The 15,814-nt window shown below is 33.3% G+C and overlaps 5 protein-coding genes across 6 annotated transcripts; 1 reads left to right on the forward strand and 4 right to left on the reverse strand.

Moving 5' to 3' along the window:
* Positions 1-921: 921 nt before the first annotated feature.
* On the reverse strand, positions 922-1,461 carry LOC113847694. Its single transcript, XM_027476934.1, has one exon. The coding sequence runs from the start codon at positions 1,381-1,383 to the stop codon at positions 1,123-1,125; it is 261 nt and encodes an 86-aa protein (XP_027332735.1). The 5' UTR covers positions 1,384-1,461; the 3' UTR covers positions 922-1,122.
* Positions 1,462-3,290: 1,829 nt separating this feature from the next.
* LOC113847932 (probable bifunctional TENA-E protein) lies at positions 3,291-5,313 on the reverse strand. Its single transcript, XM_027477266.1, has 3 exons — positions 5,121-5,313; positions 4,705-4,922; positions 3,291-3,931 (listed from the first exon to the last, which is right to left on the reverse strand). The coding sequence occupies exons 1-3, from the start codon at positions 5,274-5,276 to the stop codon at positions 3,616-3,618; spliced, it is 690 nt and encodes a 229-aa protein (XP_027333067.1). The 5' UTR covers positions 5,277-5,313; the 3' UTR covers positions 3,291-3,615.
* Positions 5,314-7,315: 2,002 nt separating this feature from the next.
* LOC113846790 (ubiquitin-conjugating enzyme E2 32) lies at positions 7,316-9,649 on the forward strand. The gene is made up of 5 exons (XM_027475429.1): positions 7,316-7,493; positions 7,831-7,962; positions 8,075-8,159; positions 8,708-8,871; positions 8,948-9,649. The coding sequence occupies exons 1-5, from the start codon at positions 7,386-7,388 to the stop codon at positions 9,359-9,361; spliced, it is 903 nt and encodes a 300-aa protein (XP_027331230.1). The 5' UTR covers positions 7,316-7,385; the 3' UTR covers positions 9,362-9,649.
* LOC113846788 lies at positions 8,468-12,982 on the reverse strand. 2 transcript variants are annotated; one of them, XM_027475428.1, is made up of 7 exons: positions 12,712-12,946; positions 11,912-12,231; positions 11,085-11,718; positions 10,482-10,582; positions 10,258-10,347; positions 10,051-10,178; positions 8,468-9,924 (listed from the first exon to the last, which is right to left on the reverse strand). In XM_027475428.1, exons 2-7 carry the CDS (start codon positions 12,203-12,205, stop codon positions 9,780-9,782), a joined length of 1,392 nt encoding a protein of 463 aa, XP_027331229.1. In that variant the 5' UTR covers positions 12,206-12,231; positions 12,712-12,946; the 3' UTR covers positions 8,468-9,779. The 2 variants fall into 2 exon arrangements, with proteins under 2 accessions (XP_027331229.1, XP_027331228.1); XM_027475427.1 differs by having other exon boundaries at positions 8,518-9,924; positions 12,775-12,982.
* A 1,166-nt stretch (positions 12,983-14,148) lies between these two features.
* On the reverse strand, positions 14,149-15,339 carry LOC113874691 (UPF0481 protein At3g47200-like). The gene has a single exon (XM_027512905.1). The coding sequence runs from the start codon at positions 15,337-15,339 to the stop codon at positions 14,149-14,151; it is 1,191 nt and encodes a 396-aa protein (XP_027368706.1).
* Positions 15,340-15,814: the final 475 nt, after the last annotated feature.

Genomic DNA, 15,814 nt, shown 5'->3' on the forward strand with positions numbered 1-15,814 from the left:
CCTTAAAAAATATATATCAACAAGTTATAACTTTAAATTTAATAATATATTATTATGTTATATTTTGTGGTTATATGTATTATTATTTTAAGTGTTTATTGTTACTTTTATTTGAAATATTTTTCAATAATATTTTAAATAAAAATTATTTTAATGAAAATAATAATAGACAACAATAAACATGTCTCACTTTCTACCAAACTAATAAAATCAGCTATTAAGCTGCAACATGTAGACTCACTTTTTGTTTCGTCAACTTCGATTGCGAATTAATTTTATGCTAGAGGTAATTACGTAGAATGATTTGAAAATTAAAATGATGGATGCATAATTATTTAGTAAAAAAATTAAACTAAATTTGTTTCAAGGTTTATGATTACATTCCTAAGATTACTATAATTAGCAACGTTATTCTTAGATAAATTGAAAATGTTGTTTAATTGAATTTTAATGTTTTCTGCAATATTTTTAAAATTCAAATAATAAAAAAAAGTGAGACAAAAAATTAAAGTTAGTTGGGTTATAAACTAATCTCTCGTATTCTCATTGGAATGCTAGTTAACCCCTCCTCAATATATGAATAAAAACCAAGCAAAACATTATTATATACCACGTTTTTTGGAAAAGTCAACAAATCCATTTTACAGAGCTCGTAGTGATAAAAAAAATGTCAACTATATCTGCTGATTGCACCATACGATTAGTGGTGTATTGTAAATTAGAAATTTGATTCGATTATGGAAGAGAAAAAGAAATTAAGGCAAATAAAATCAAATTAATAGTTCAGTTGAGTAATTCATCAAGTTTGTGTGTTTAATCCAATCAACAACAATAGATCAAGCTGAACGCGAACTGTATTGGTGACAGACTAACATTAGCAGCATCCTAAATTCCTAATCAATGAAGCTTTGTAAAATTGGCTATGAAAATTTAGCAAAGCTGATATATTATTGTTTCTGTTAATAAAAGATGTCTCGTATATATATAATAAAACAGCTGAACATATTGGAGCCGCGCAAACTGCAAAGCCCTTATTCTAAATACGTAACACGATTATTTATGTATTTCAAGAACTGACTGCAGCTTCATACATCGTGTTATTCCTTTTGACTTTGGAGTGACTTACACATTTAAACTGCCAAAGTTGATGGCTCCATTAGCGTTGCCTTTGGTGAAGCCTGTTTGATTACTCAGACCCTTAATCTTCTGATTGCCAGTGTTGTTATATTTTCCGAAAGAGCGATTCCTTCCAGGCATAGGAGCAGGACCATTGACATTGGGATTATTGGGTGGCGTTCCATTTTGAGGTTCATCCTCTTCTATGCTATTAAGCACACCAACAAGACCCTTGAGAGCATCAAGTTTTTGTTGAAGGTCAGCCATGGACTATATATGAACTATATATGCTTAAATTTTTATGTACGATCTAAGTAGAGGTCGATTTATTCTTTTAGCATACCGCAACTCTTCTTTTATATATAGATGCTGATGAGGAATAATGGTTCTCAGAGTCATACATAATATGCAAACTTAATAGTGAAGTATGGACTTCCGAGTTACGAATAATCTCTCAAATCAAGCTATTCTTTGTGGGGCATAAAGTTCCATTCGTTGGTATGGTATATTTATTATTTCAACCAAATGAACTGCAAAGGGGCAGCATCTTCTTCTTGATATAACAGATATGGTTTAAATTTTTGTGCCTTTCTTAATCATTCGTCTCGCTTAGATTGGAAGCATATATTCACACACGATATGCGCCAGTTCATCTCTTATTACATGCAGGTTATGCTTTTTACAAGATTTTATAATACAATAAATAGTGGTATACTTATAAAGAAAGCTACGTTAAGAAAAATAAAATCATAACGAGTAATTGTACAACTTTTGCCTTTCTTAATAATAATAATAATTAAACAGCTCAAATCTCGTGTGAAATGACAAATTTTTTGTTACGCAAACTAATTTTAATCTTTATATGAAACTAATAATTGTAGGCATTTTTATAAAATTTTGAAGCTTAATTTACTTTTTTTTTCTTAAATTAACATTCTACATATAAAAGTATCCTAATTCTACATACACAATAATTATTAAAAATCTAAATATATAAAGTGATTATTGTCCGGACAAATAAAAATCTAGGGTAAAAAAATTCTGTGGCTGCTGGGATTCGAGGCCAGGTCTCCACGGCCACAACGTGGAATTCTTACCACTAAACTACAGCCACATTGACGAGGAAATGATCAATTATAGAATATTTATTAGACGCCAAAATTTTTCTTACCATTTCATATATCTCAAACTTTGTTGTTATATTAATTTAATGAGTAATATAATGTAATTTAAAAATCATATCTTATATTTAGACTCACACATGACGTTTATTACTTAATTTTAAGCTAAATCGCATTTATATCAAATGTGCAATGAATTTTGGAATAATCCATGTAGCTAATAAAAACACTTGAATACAAAGATAAATTTAAGTGTAAAATGAATATATAAAAATCTATTTACACTGATATTGGTGTTTCTTTTACTATAATTCTTCCTTAAAAATCAATTTATCCTTTATAAAAGTTTCCGAAAAGATTCAAGTTGTGGTTCATCTCTTATGTACACTTATAAATTTTGTAATTTAATGTTATAATACAATTGAAATTAAATCAATCTAACAACATTCAAAGGCTCAATAATGCCCATAGTGTCGGAAGATTCGGACATAAAAAACAGACAAGAGCCTATGATAGCAAAAACTACACGATATAATCAAATAATAAGGAAACAAGCTAGCCCTTCCAGTTATACAAGGTTATGAACACTAATACTCATACTCCCCAGTTAGTGTGGTAACTTAATCGAGTATCAAAATGTCTTTTACAAATACCCTTTTGCTTCCATACTTGGGCTTGAAAGAGAAGAGATTGATGCTCAACCTTGAAGAAAGAAGACCGAACTAGATTTTCAAATCTTAGCTCTATTGGCTAGGTCTATCCCTTGTACAAATCCATCCACCTTATACAAAAACTCTTAATTCCAGCTGAAAATCGATCTAGAAAAACTGCTTAATTCTGTCTGCACCATTCCAAGCCGGGTCTACACGCGATCTTTACCCGTAAAATTGTAGTTGCCTCAACTTCACAACAATTTCAAGCTGATCTAGTTGTACAATGCTAATAATTATCATTTAGAATTGCTTTAAACCAATCGTTGCCTCGGCATCTTGTTGAAGAATTCAAGTGGAATAAAACGATGCAAACTGTATACAAATTTCTGCTTCGTTATTTAAAATAAACTTGGTTTTTCGTTTTCTTTAGTCGTCTTCCAACTTCAGAATTCAGAAACCAAGTTTCTTTTCTTCTTTTCGCTGAAAGGCTAATGGTACATTGACTTGAACAAAATATAAGGTTCCAATATTATGCTGTATCTACATGCTAGAGATTTTGCCAAGTAGCAGCATTCCTTCATTATTTTTCCCAGTTATGGTTTACTCTATTTATTCTAGGAAACAAACATTCCGTACAGTACTTTACGCTGTAAATTGTCAAATAGAAACAACATGGGCGGGCCTTGATTATTTCATCACAACAATGATGGCTTTAAAAAAGAAATTCAGACATTTCCACGGCTCATGTTCCAAAATTCAACTTCGTGCTCAAGAACGCTTAGTAACATAACTTCCGCCTTTTTGAGTTCATCGTCAGAAGCTTTCTGTAGGCGCCGATTGGCAATATTTTGCAGAGTTTGACAATACTGACCAAAGCCCTCATTGCCCCATCTTTCACAAGTCTCTTTCAGTTCTGGTGGGGTTTTGGAGCCTTCTTCAATGCAGTGGGCAAAGCTCTCTTGATACACTGCTTCAATGGCCCAAAATGCAGTAATAGCCACAGTATATTCCACCTCTGGACTTATTAAACTTTCCAGCAACCTGTCACATTATGCATATATTACAACGGTTTGGCTATGCACGGCCTTAATGGTTAAAAAGTCAATAAATAGAAAGTTATTGTTAGAAATCACAGTACATTTGTAAGATTAACTTCTCAATAAAACATCGAATATTACAATACAAACCACCTTGCAGGCAAAAGTAGCTTATGATTTGTCTAACCCCCCAAATATCAATGTGTAAAATATGTTTCCTCCCCGGGCTTCTCACAAAACCGTATCATGATTGCATAAATGCTATATCATAAGGAATAAGGGCTTTCTTCTTTTTTTCTAACTTAGGAAAGGATCTGACCAGTAAAAACAACACCGGGGCCACTAGCCCATAGCCAATTAAGCTTGGTATACAAGGCTCTTTTCAAATCTATGTTTTGCTACAAATTAAATTCATGAGTAAACACCAATTTGTGTTCTGAAAAAAAAAAAAACCACCAAATAGTCCTTTTAAGATTGCAAATATTACAGATGTGAGACACTTAGTCCTTCCATCCGTTTTAGTTAACATTTTCAAAGAACAATTTAACTTGCTAATGATTTTATCAAAGACTAAATGGGTACACAATTTACGCTTTGAGGGACTAATCTCATGAGCTAAAAATGGAAGCAAAATGACTGAAAATAGCGTTCTACGTGAATCCATATTTTCAAGCTCTATATGATCCGAAATTAATATATATCTTAGGCCTCTAGTCCCAAATTAAAACCCCGCCTTCCCAATGCACGAGTATGATAACAGATGACTAACAAACCTACCCACAATAGTTTATGTTGGCCTGCTGAGGAACAACATCAGAAAGTGAAATACCCCACTTGTCGGCTTCTTTCTTAAACCATGATATCTCATCCTCTAGACAAGCAATGCCCCCCAATATCACTTCCATGTCACCATTGTCATCTGATTCCTTCCAAGCTTTTATCAGTACACTCGCCGCGAATGGGACAAACGCTCGAACGAACAAGTAATCTTGTGCCTGCATAACAAGCATCACACAATTATAGTAACAGTTAATAGCGTCCAGCAAAAAGGATGAATCCAGTCACATTACAAACCCTTCATCGAAAATTGAAAACATTTGTTAAACCTGAACTCAATTATATAACCCAATAATCTGAAAAAGAATTTAAAATTATAACTCAGAACAAAAAAGGGTGAACTTTTAGTTACTAACTAGCCATGTTTTGAAGGAAGGAATTTGGATGGTGCCATCACGAATGCTAAGAATAAGAGGGTGTTTGGTGGCTCCGGCGTAGAGAAGACGGTGCTTCCTCAACCAAGCCTCGATCATACCAATTTTCTTCTCCTCGGCTTTCACCTTTTCCTCCATCTTCTCACAGCTTCTCGCTTTCTCGCTTGTGTTCTTCTTTCCTAGTTTGACATGCGTGCACCAAATCACTTTTATAAACTACCAACAAATAACGCGTCACTTTGAATTAAAATTAATTTTGTATTACAATAATAGATATGAATTTTATTTTTCAATAATTAAATTTAAGAATACTCAAGACAATTTTTTTAATATGTGATGAAATATTTTTTAAAATTATATAATAATTTTTAAAAATTATAAAATATAATTCATTAATATTATTACATATTATAAGTTTAATTAATTTTTTATTACATGTCTTTAACTATAATCGAGCTCAAAATTTTTAATTGGGATTAAATTTCTCAAACTAATTCAATTAGCAAAAAACAAAAATGGTATAAAAAATAATTTATTTCAACTTTGGTTGGACTACACGTGCCTTTGGAGCAACAGAGAAGCTCATGCACAGCTACGTTTGGCAATCTCGTTGGGCTTTTATGAATTAAAGCCCTTACAAGTGTCCAACGCTTTCCAGAAACCTCCAGACGAATTTAGACCAAAAAACACAAAAAACCCAAACGTATTTAACTACGAATCGACCAAAACCTAATGACAATTGAACTGTGAATAAAAAAATCTAAAAGAGGGATAACAAAGGTTGGCAAAAGAAAAATGTATTTACAAGAGTTTGTTGGTGCTAAATCGTCCAATGTGGTTAGTTCAAACTGACTTGAAGAAACTTTTTCTTCGAGCTTAGTTAAATTTCAATTTTTAGCGCATAAATTACTTATTGATATATTTTTTATAACTTTTACATATTTGAATTATTAAAATGACTTGAAAGGTCTAAGTGATATTCACTCTTATATTGTCTTTATTCTTAAAGAGCAGTATTACTCTTATTTTTATTAAGTTACTCTTCCATCTAGTATTAAATACAACTTTTTTAAAAATTATAAGAGGAAATAATTTTATAATAGAAATGATCACATGCAAGAGTTGTGTGTGCAAGCATATGTTGTTCTCTAGACTGTGGAAGAGGTTTTTGACCAATTCGGATATTGAATCTGTAAACAACCCTAAAATACTATCAAAGAGTATTAGGCTTTTTTTATGACCCTAAATTAAAGACATAAAAAATCATTTATAATTATGTCAATTTCGTTCCTGTATGTTACTGATACTTGAGCTGTACACAAAAATCTTATTCGTTGTGAGATATCTGATATATTCTGTGGTAACTACAGTGGTAAATATACTAATCTGAGCATTACATCATGTTTATAAGAACATTGTCCTCACCATCTTCACCTATTCTTACACCAACAAAGTAGCAGTTTTTTTTTAACCTTATTAAGCTTAATTTTATTAGACTCACCAGAGTGATAGTAAATAAAAATAATAATAGTTTAATTCAATATAATCTAATATAAAATAAACATAAATATGTTTCACTAACATTACGTGTGAATATATATATATATAAAAGCATGTAACTCATACTCTTTTTTTTTTTTTAATGTGTGGAACGTTGCATTTAATAAAATTTTATCGTATGCTACACCGTTAGCCAATCGTGGATTATTACATCATCAAAAATTAAATTAAGAGTTACATGTTTTACATAATTATGAAAATTATATATATTTTTTTATAAACTCTAAAACACTTTCTAAATGTCAATTTAAATTGAATCCCTTTCCTAAAACTCTTTTTAATTAAGATTTTTTCATAATGCTTTTAATTAAGCTTATCTTCCTATTACACGTATATTCTTAAGCATACTTGAACAACTTATGTCTATTTTAAATGTCAAAATTTATTGTGGAAGTTAATGTAATATAACATTACTTTTAATTAAAAATAATATAATTAACAAAGAAGATGCACTAAAATTTTATTCCTGGGAAATCTTAAGGAAATAAGTATACAAGGGAGAATGAACACGTCATCTCCACACTTGCATTATGACGTGTCCAGAAGAAGCAACGAACACGTCCTCACGTCCTAAGTGGAGGGGTCCTCTGTAATTTCCAATCCCACATTCTCTGCGTATTAACAACACAACAGAAGAAGCTTTTGTTCTTCTTCCATTTGAATTTGGAGCACACGATCTCATCAGCGATGGCAGAGAAGTACAACCTCAGAAACCCAGCCGTCAAGCGAATTCTCCAAGAGGTTAAGGAAATGCAATCAAACCCTTCCGATGACTTCATGAGCCTCCCCCTCGAGGTTCCTTTTTCCTTTACAATCTTTTCATTTCTATTTTTCTTACCGTTTTAAGGTCATTACGTTTCATTCTTCAATTTCGATGTATGTGCACTGGGCCCAGATCATTTTCATATTTATTGCGTATACAAAATAAATTGTTAATATGATTTTGTTAATCACGATTTTTGAAGTTAAAAAAAACGGAGGTGCTATCTTTAAAAAAATCAAATTCCTGGTTTCGGTTACGATGATTTAGGAAAGGAATAAAAAATTCTTAGGTCCAGTGATTCCGTTTTGGGAATTATGATAATGCATTCAAGTGTTTTCTTACTGGATTCAATGTCGTGTATGTTTTCAGGAGAATATATTTGAATGGCAATTTGCAATTAGGGGGCCTCGTGATACTGAATTTGAGGGTGGTATTTATCACGGTCGGATCCAATTGCCTTCAGAGTATCCATTCAAACCTCCTTCATTTATGTTGTTGACAGTAAGATGTTACCCTCTGGATTGAGTAGATTTTATTTTAATCGGTTGATCTGAGTAGATTTCTATGTTTAAATTACTGAGACTTGAAGGCTATATTCACTTTTATGTTTCAGCCCAATGGTCGTTTTGAGACCCAAACCAAGATTTGCTTGAGCATATCAAATCATCACCCTGAACATTGGCAACCATCGTGGAGTGGTAAGCAGTATCCCATTCCACTCGTGACTCGGTGCACAAGTGCATATGATAAACTGTATATTTCATGTCATGTTTGGGAGCACATTTTTTGGTTTAGTTTGCCTTTTCCGTATGAACAAGCGCAGTTTCTTTAGGTGTTTTTGGTATTGTTTTTCATTTAAAATTAGACTTTCACCTTCATCTCGTGACAACCTTCAATGAGATTTTACTAAAGTGAAATTCTAATTTTAATTAAAAAATAATACCAAAAACACCTAAGGAATTGCATTCAAGTTTTATTCTTTTTCTGTATTTGTCACATTATTTCAAATTAATTAGCTTCACTCAAAATATGTTTGTACATGTAGAATGGGACTGTACATATGTTTTTTCCATCATTTACATTATTTTTTTTTTGCATCGACTACACAATCTTACTCCAGGCTGTAATGTTGTATGTATGCCTGCGACTCTTGTCAGTTACAACCACTAATTATAGCCATTGAAGCTTCATTTTTTTGCATTTGATGGAAGGTTCTCACTTGGCTGATGTAATTTTCTTTCGGCAGTAAGGACTGCTCTAGTTGCGCTGGTTGCATTCATGCCCACCAAACCACATGGTGCACTTGGCTCATTAGACTACAAAAAAGAAGAGAGGCATGCCTTGGCCATTAAATCACGGGAAGCATCTCCAAAATTTGGGACCCCTGAACGTCAAAAATTGATTGATGAGGTAAATGTTGCTCATGGTTTTTTCTCCAGTGCTGTCTTTCCATAATATCTTGTACTGACTTGACTTCTTATCCCAGATACACGAGTATATGCTAAGCAAGGCACCCCCCGTTCCTCAACATATCCCCTCACAAGCTTCTGAAGAACAATCCAAAACTGAGGAAGCCGAGTCCCAGATTAATCCGCAAAATCCTGAGGTTTTACCTGCAGGTGATGGGATTCCAGATCATGTAGGTGACAGAATAGTTGAAGAACAAGAACTCCCTGTCAATGCTAATCCTAACCCTGCAGGACTTGAAGCTCCAACGGAGAATCCATCCAGCGTTTCAAGCAACCAGTTGCTCCAGAAGTCAGATACAAGGGTTCAAAAACTTGACGATCGATTGTTCACACTGGCAGCTATTGGACTTACTATAGCAATTGTGTTCCTTTTGCTGAAGAAGTTCGTTAAATCTACGGAACATGGTGCTGTTTTCATGGATGGATCTTAGATGTATATTCTTAGCTCTGTTGGCTTCAATATCAAAATTCCTAGCCCCGTGTAGTCAGTAGGAATATCCAACGCTTCTAAAGTGAAGTGATATTATATGATCTTTCGATTATACTAATGTCTTGTAATTATGATAATACATAGTATGTGTGAGCAAGGTTCTACAATGCGGTATCGGCCACTCCTACTCCCCGTAATTAATGCCATATTGTTTGCTTATGCCTATCATTATTTATGTATTGACCAAACGTTCTCATCAATGATTAAACGTGGGATTAACAGCTTCATGGTTTATTAGTTGAAATCATTTTTGTATTGATTATTTAGATAGATATCCTTTGAAAACACCCGTTCCTCAGTTGTACTTGTTGGAGATCAAATCTTACAACTACTTTCTTCCTTTCTACTATTTAAAGGGACTAGCATGCAACCACATGTTGGATCTTCTCGCGTATTGCTTTGAAACAACCAAGACTACAGAGAGGAAGCTTTGACTTAGAATCCCGATACTTGTATACATTCGTGCAGTTTGGACCTGCGCATTTTTCTCTGGGGGGTGGATAGCTGAAAAATCCATAACATAGATGCAGGCTTTTTAAGCATACAGTATATTAGAAATACATAAAAAAAAGATAACAACATCAAAATTCATAAATCCTTATGTTGAGGGACTAAGTAACGAAGCTGTACCTGCTACGTATCATTTGGAAGATACTGGGTAAACCAATATCTTCGGAAAAAGTCACTACTGTTCCTTGGGGACCCATAGTCCATCGAACAGTATTTGATCCTAAAATGAGGGTGTTGGTAGATTTTTCCTGCACAACCGACATGTCAGAAATTGAAACATGTTGCTAAGAGGAAGAAGCCAAAGCTGGTCATCAAACTTATCTAGACCTTAGCAAATTCATCTCTGCGCTTATTCATCTTTTCCTGTTTCTTCTTCCTACCAGATTCTTGACCAAGTATCTTCCTGATGGCGGCCGCCTACAAAAGCACAATGCAAAAACTCATTTATGAGAATCATTGTATAGAACCTGTGTGTTGCATCCCAATGCTATTCTACAATATCATTTGCTAGATCAAAGATAATAAGTGAAATCACAGCATCACATGCAAACCTCAGCATCCCTAGCTGCCTTCTCTGATTGAATTTTACGTCTCTGTGCAGCCTCAGCTTTCTTTAGTTGCAGCTCCATTTCTGACAATTTGCCCCTTTTCCCTTATCAACAAAAAAGAAGAAGAAGAAAAATATGATTAAAAATTATTCCTGGACAAGTATATAATTTAATTTTAAGATCTGAATAAACAACGATTTAACAAATGAGTCAATACCTCGTGTTGATTTAATTAGCCCATTTAACAAGGTATTTATAACTTTCAATGCATATTCATTGGACCCTCTTCCATCAGTCTTACTGACACAAGGCCCGAATTTAATTGTAAAATCTGTTAGGTAATAATGATCTCAAAAAATGATCACTCCCCCAAAACCTCCTATTCTTTAGAAATTCTTATTTTCATTGTTAATTTCAAATATTTAGATGTCATTTAAAAGCAATATGCACAAACACAAAATACAATCAATCACTATTATGGTTGTTTATTTACTTTATCTAAATAATATGCCGCAGTTGTAATTTACACACAGAAAAACTGAAAAAAGATAGAACTAAAATAGCATTAATAAGTAAAAGTAAAGATAAAATATATAAATTTCTCACTTTTAGACACTGTGGGAACCGAATCATCTGAGATGTCGACAATGCTAGATAAAACATCTTTGAATGAGTCAACTGAACAATTTCGATTAATGATGGTGCCTTCTTTTCCTTGGACAAATAAATGAACAGACTCCCTCTTTGACATTTTTCTCTCTGACTCTGATTCATCACTTGATGTTGGATCTTCTTCCACATAGTCCCAATCATCAGATTTCTTCTCCAAGTTCAATTTCTTCTTACCATCTTCAATTGACCCTGGTGTTCCAAGGTCTATGAGATCATCAATCTGACTTCTCTGTGCAACATAAAATTTGCCAGGTACTGTTGAACTTCTACAATCATCTCTGCGGCGACTAACAGCTTGTTTTGAGGCATGGGATGTTTCACGATAATGAAGTTCTGCATCTTCATTATCCTCATCACTAAATCCCACACTCAAGGCACCTTTTCTAGTAATACGCTTGCTCTTGTGGACACGCTCATGGATGACATTTACACTTTGCTCAGTTCTCTTTCCTCTATGAGAATGATTCTCTGCTGTAAAACCAGATTCGGTTCTAGAGGGCTTTAGCGATGCGTCACCAAGGCCTCTCCTTTTATCAAAAGAACAAGCATCATTACCATTTGTATCATCCTGTGTGCATTGATGAATAATAGATAAGAAGCCTTTAAGGTTTATAACTTGTTATTAGAAGGAAATATAGTTGCAAGAGAATACAGAGTCAACATCTTGAGCAAAAATTTCAGACTCATCTAAAGGGGCACCGGAAGCCACTTCTGCAAATCTATTAATTTCATTTCAAGAGCTGGCATAAATTTCAGGTTACCTGAGGCTTAGGACCCTCAGAAAAGTTTGTTACAAAAGAACCACCGCTGAAGCCAGTTTCTGTCTTTGACTTGGTATGAATAGTATGAGTAACACCCCCAAGCTTGAGCTTTAGCTTCTTTGGCTTGTTGCCAGTTCTTAATCCACCAGAAGCAACCATTGTATCCCTCATTTTCTCATTCTCATCTTGCTTTCCAAAAGGTTCTTCAAGTGGCACCCAACCAAAATAACACTGAAATAGTGCATCAGCATTAGCCCGAGGTCTACGTGATACCCTACTCCTTTTTTTCTTCATAGTGGAGTCAATAGCAAGTAGCAACCCTGGATCCACCAAGAATTTCTATTAATGACGAAACTTTTAGGGACTTACATGGCAGCAAATCAGCTTACAACATAAGGATACTTCAACTAGAAGAATCACAAAAGGCAGATATATAAGATAGAACCAAACCAGTACAAATTGGACTTTCAGTATAAACACACGCATAGGAAAATGATGAAACAAACTTGAATTTTCGATAATTATGTTCACGTTAGAGTTCATCCACAAATTTTTAATGATAACTGATAAAACCAACTATAGAAACAAAAGCAAGTTTTCTTTTAAAGAAATTCATAATAAGAACAGCTTATAGAGTACAAGAAAGGAAAACACGTCGCCTTTATTTTCTATTTTCTTAATGGCTTAAGAGAACAAAAATTGAAGATGCATGTCATTCTCAAAGCCGAGTTTCAAGAGAATATTTTATCCAGAGAAATTTCAGTTGGGAACCGAATGGAGTAGAATCACGATATGCTCACAACAATTGGAGGAGGGACGAACACAGAAAATCTCTCTTCAGCTTTTCGAAAGATCAAGAGTACCTGTTGTAATACAAAGCTGGAGATCAAATTGCGGCACCAAAATCGATTCTGTGTTTTAATAATTTACGATTTTCCCTCTGAAACTGGCAACAATTGAACTGTTCTTTCTTTGTTTCTATGAACTTTAGTCTAATTCAATGGATCCGTCAATGTGTGAGAGAGAGATGTGGATACGGTGGGCCTTGGTTCTGGGGCCCAAATATAGAGTGAGATCCAGTAGCATGCCGTGTGCCCAAATAAGGAGTTTCAACTTAATCAACGCGACAAAAGAAAAACAGATATAATTTAATTTCAGCTAAACTCATTTCAATCTAATTTAATTTCAGTTGATACGACGTAAAACTGGACTGTTGTGAGTACATCATTCACAACAAGAATACAACAAGAGTAATGTTATATTCTTTTAATAAATTATAAAAAGTGTATTTAATGTCTTGAAAAATATGAAAACATTCGATATTTCTCTTGTTTAGTAATTAATTAGGAGAATTATTAGTAGAATATTGTATGAAGATTTAAAATTATTCTTATTTATTCAATATTTTCCATAAATTTTATTTTTTAGACACTATTTATTCCTTTGCCAACCCAAAGAAACGCTGGATGTGGCTATGTGGGAACAGTGTAACACGAGTGTCAAAACTGCTCCTATTGGAAAGTCACTGCATTCCAAATTCAAGTTAACTTTATTACCAGAGCAATTTTTGTTGTGTCCGTTCTTTAACTTTGTTTGATTCAATTGCAAATGAAGCTATCAAAATAAATAAATAATGCCTGCAAATAAACTTTTATGAGTTTGCATACAAATGCATTAACACTAATACTTTATACCTTAGTTTAAAATCTAATCCAAGGTATCGATTTTAAAATTCAAAAATCTATTGTTTAAGAAAATATATTTATTTAATCTTATCTATCACTTAAAAAAAATCATAAGACATTATTATTATATCTTTATTTTGGGAAATCCCGATACATTTATTGAATAAAAGAAAAGAAAGGAACCAACGAAGTAATGCTAATTTAAACATTTTTAATAAAGATTAATATAATCAGATAATACATTTTTTGGGATATTTTAAACAGAAAAAACTCTAATACATACACACAACTTTTGGAATTTGGACTTTACATTATCAATTATTAGCTATAACCAGTAATTTCGATAGCTATCTATAGTCAAAATCACGGTAAGCTAAGGTTGTTTATCACCAAAATGTTGGCAATCATGAAAGAAAGTGTAAACAGTAGTCAAGGTAAAAGTAAGATGCTATCCTTTATTAGGGAAAGACACGCGAAAAAGCAAAATAGAGGTGTGCACAGCATGGAACATATTGCACAAAGTCAACCTCGTACTCCAAATTGACATTGACTTCATGTAGATGTACGAGTTTTAAGACAATTGCAATTCAATATTTTCTTCCAACTCAGACTTCTTTTATACTCAATTATATGTTCAATCTGCCCCGCAAAATAGAAATTGTCCTCCACATGTTCCATTTCCTTGCATAGCCTCTTAAAAATATCACAAACATCTTTCTCCATGAAATTATCTATGATAAGGATCTTTAGGCGGCGGAACAACTTCACATCACTTTCATTGCAAACCATGTCTTTCATTAGGAAGGCATAAGATGTGAATGGTTGAGGACCATTTTGTTGTTGCTCAAATGCTATGAGGTTGGAAAATAGTATTTCTGTATATTGGTGGATTGTAAGGGGAGGAATTTCAAGGACCCCATTTGCAAACTTTATATCTAGCAAGCTCCTTGTGGAACACGCGAACTTAATACCATCCTTCCGAAGCTTTGTTGCACACTGAAGATTATCAAGTGATACATGCTTTTTTAATTGTAATCTAGCAAATGTTGGTAGGTAACATTGGCGAATTAAGTCAAGCAAATGATAACCTTCTTGGTTAAACTTTTCATTGACAATTTCCTTATCTCCTAGCAACATATTTCTGAAGAAATGAATGGCCAGCTCGGAAAGGGTCAAGTCACATTTCATTGGAGTGACTACAATTTTAAACAACCTTTGAAGAATGGGTAGTGGTAATTGGTTTTCCAATAAGATCAGATCACATCTAACATTATTGAATAACCCTGGTGTGGCATATATGGGGTCACCACTGCGTCTTATACCCTTTAGCGCACGTTTCAAGAAAAGCTCAATGATGAAACAACCATCAACTAACATCATCTCTATAAATTTATTGCTTCTGAGATTGAATTCTTCTGCATAGAAATTTCGTGCTATGTTCTCTAAATAGCTTAATGCATTCACACATTCATGCAAGCTTGCTTCAAGGTTTGGTTGTCGACTGAGCAGTGTGAACAAGTAATGCCACTTACAATCTTCCATGTAGTTCAGAATTTCCTTACCATGATGGAGAGGACCAATTGAAACCGTCCTAGGGACGTACACCTTCTCATTTGCTTCTAGAAATTTCTTCGGGACACTGTAGATAGATTTCAAAGATGAAATTGCTTCAAATTTTTCTTTAATCGATGATACAAGTTCTTTATTTCCTTGGGCGAGAATTGAAACAGGGCTATGATCCATGTTTTCAAACAGCTCCTTGGATATATCAATGCTTGTTTCCTTTATAATGATCCCCAAAAAGTAGTTTTACTGTTGTGCAACTCCACTGGGGCATATCATGAATATCATTAGTAAATCACATACACACAAAATATAGTATGAATTACTAACCAATGAAATTAATGTGTTGAATGCGTGTGTTTAATTAAGAAAAAAATTGAAATTGAAGATATACAGGCTCATACTTCTGGAATATATGTATGTCACAAGACATCAAAGTGTAAAAAAAATAATTCTGATTTTTAAATACTTTAACAATTTTAATATCTTATCCTTTTCTCTTTTTTTATCTTTCTCTTCTTATCTCATCACATTATCTATCGGATCTATTGCTTCTTTATTTTTAATTCTTCTCTCTCTTTGACTGTACACACTCTCATAGGTATCTAAGAAATATTTTTTGTAAAAAAATAATGATAATCATATTTAAATTAAA

This window comes from Abrus precatorius, unplaced genomic scaffold, assembly GCF_003935025.1.
Source record: "Abrus precatorius isolate BTA unplaced genomic scaffold, Abrus_2018 Scaffold8, whole genome shotgun sequence".
Lineage (NCBI taxonomy): Eukaryota > Viridiplantae > Streptophyta > Magnoliopsida > Fabales > Fabaceae > Abrus > Abrus precatorius.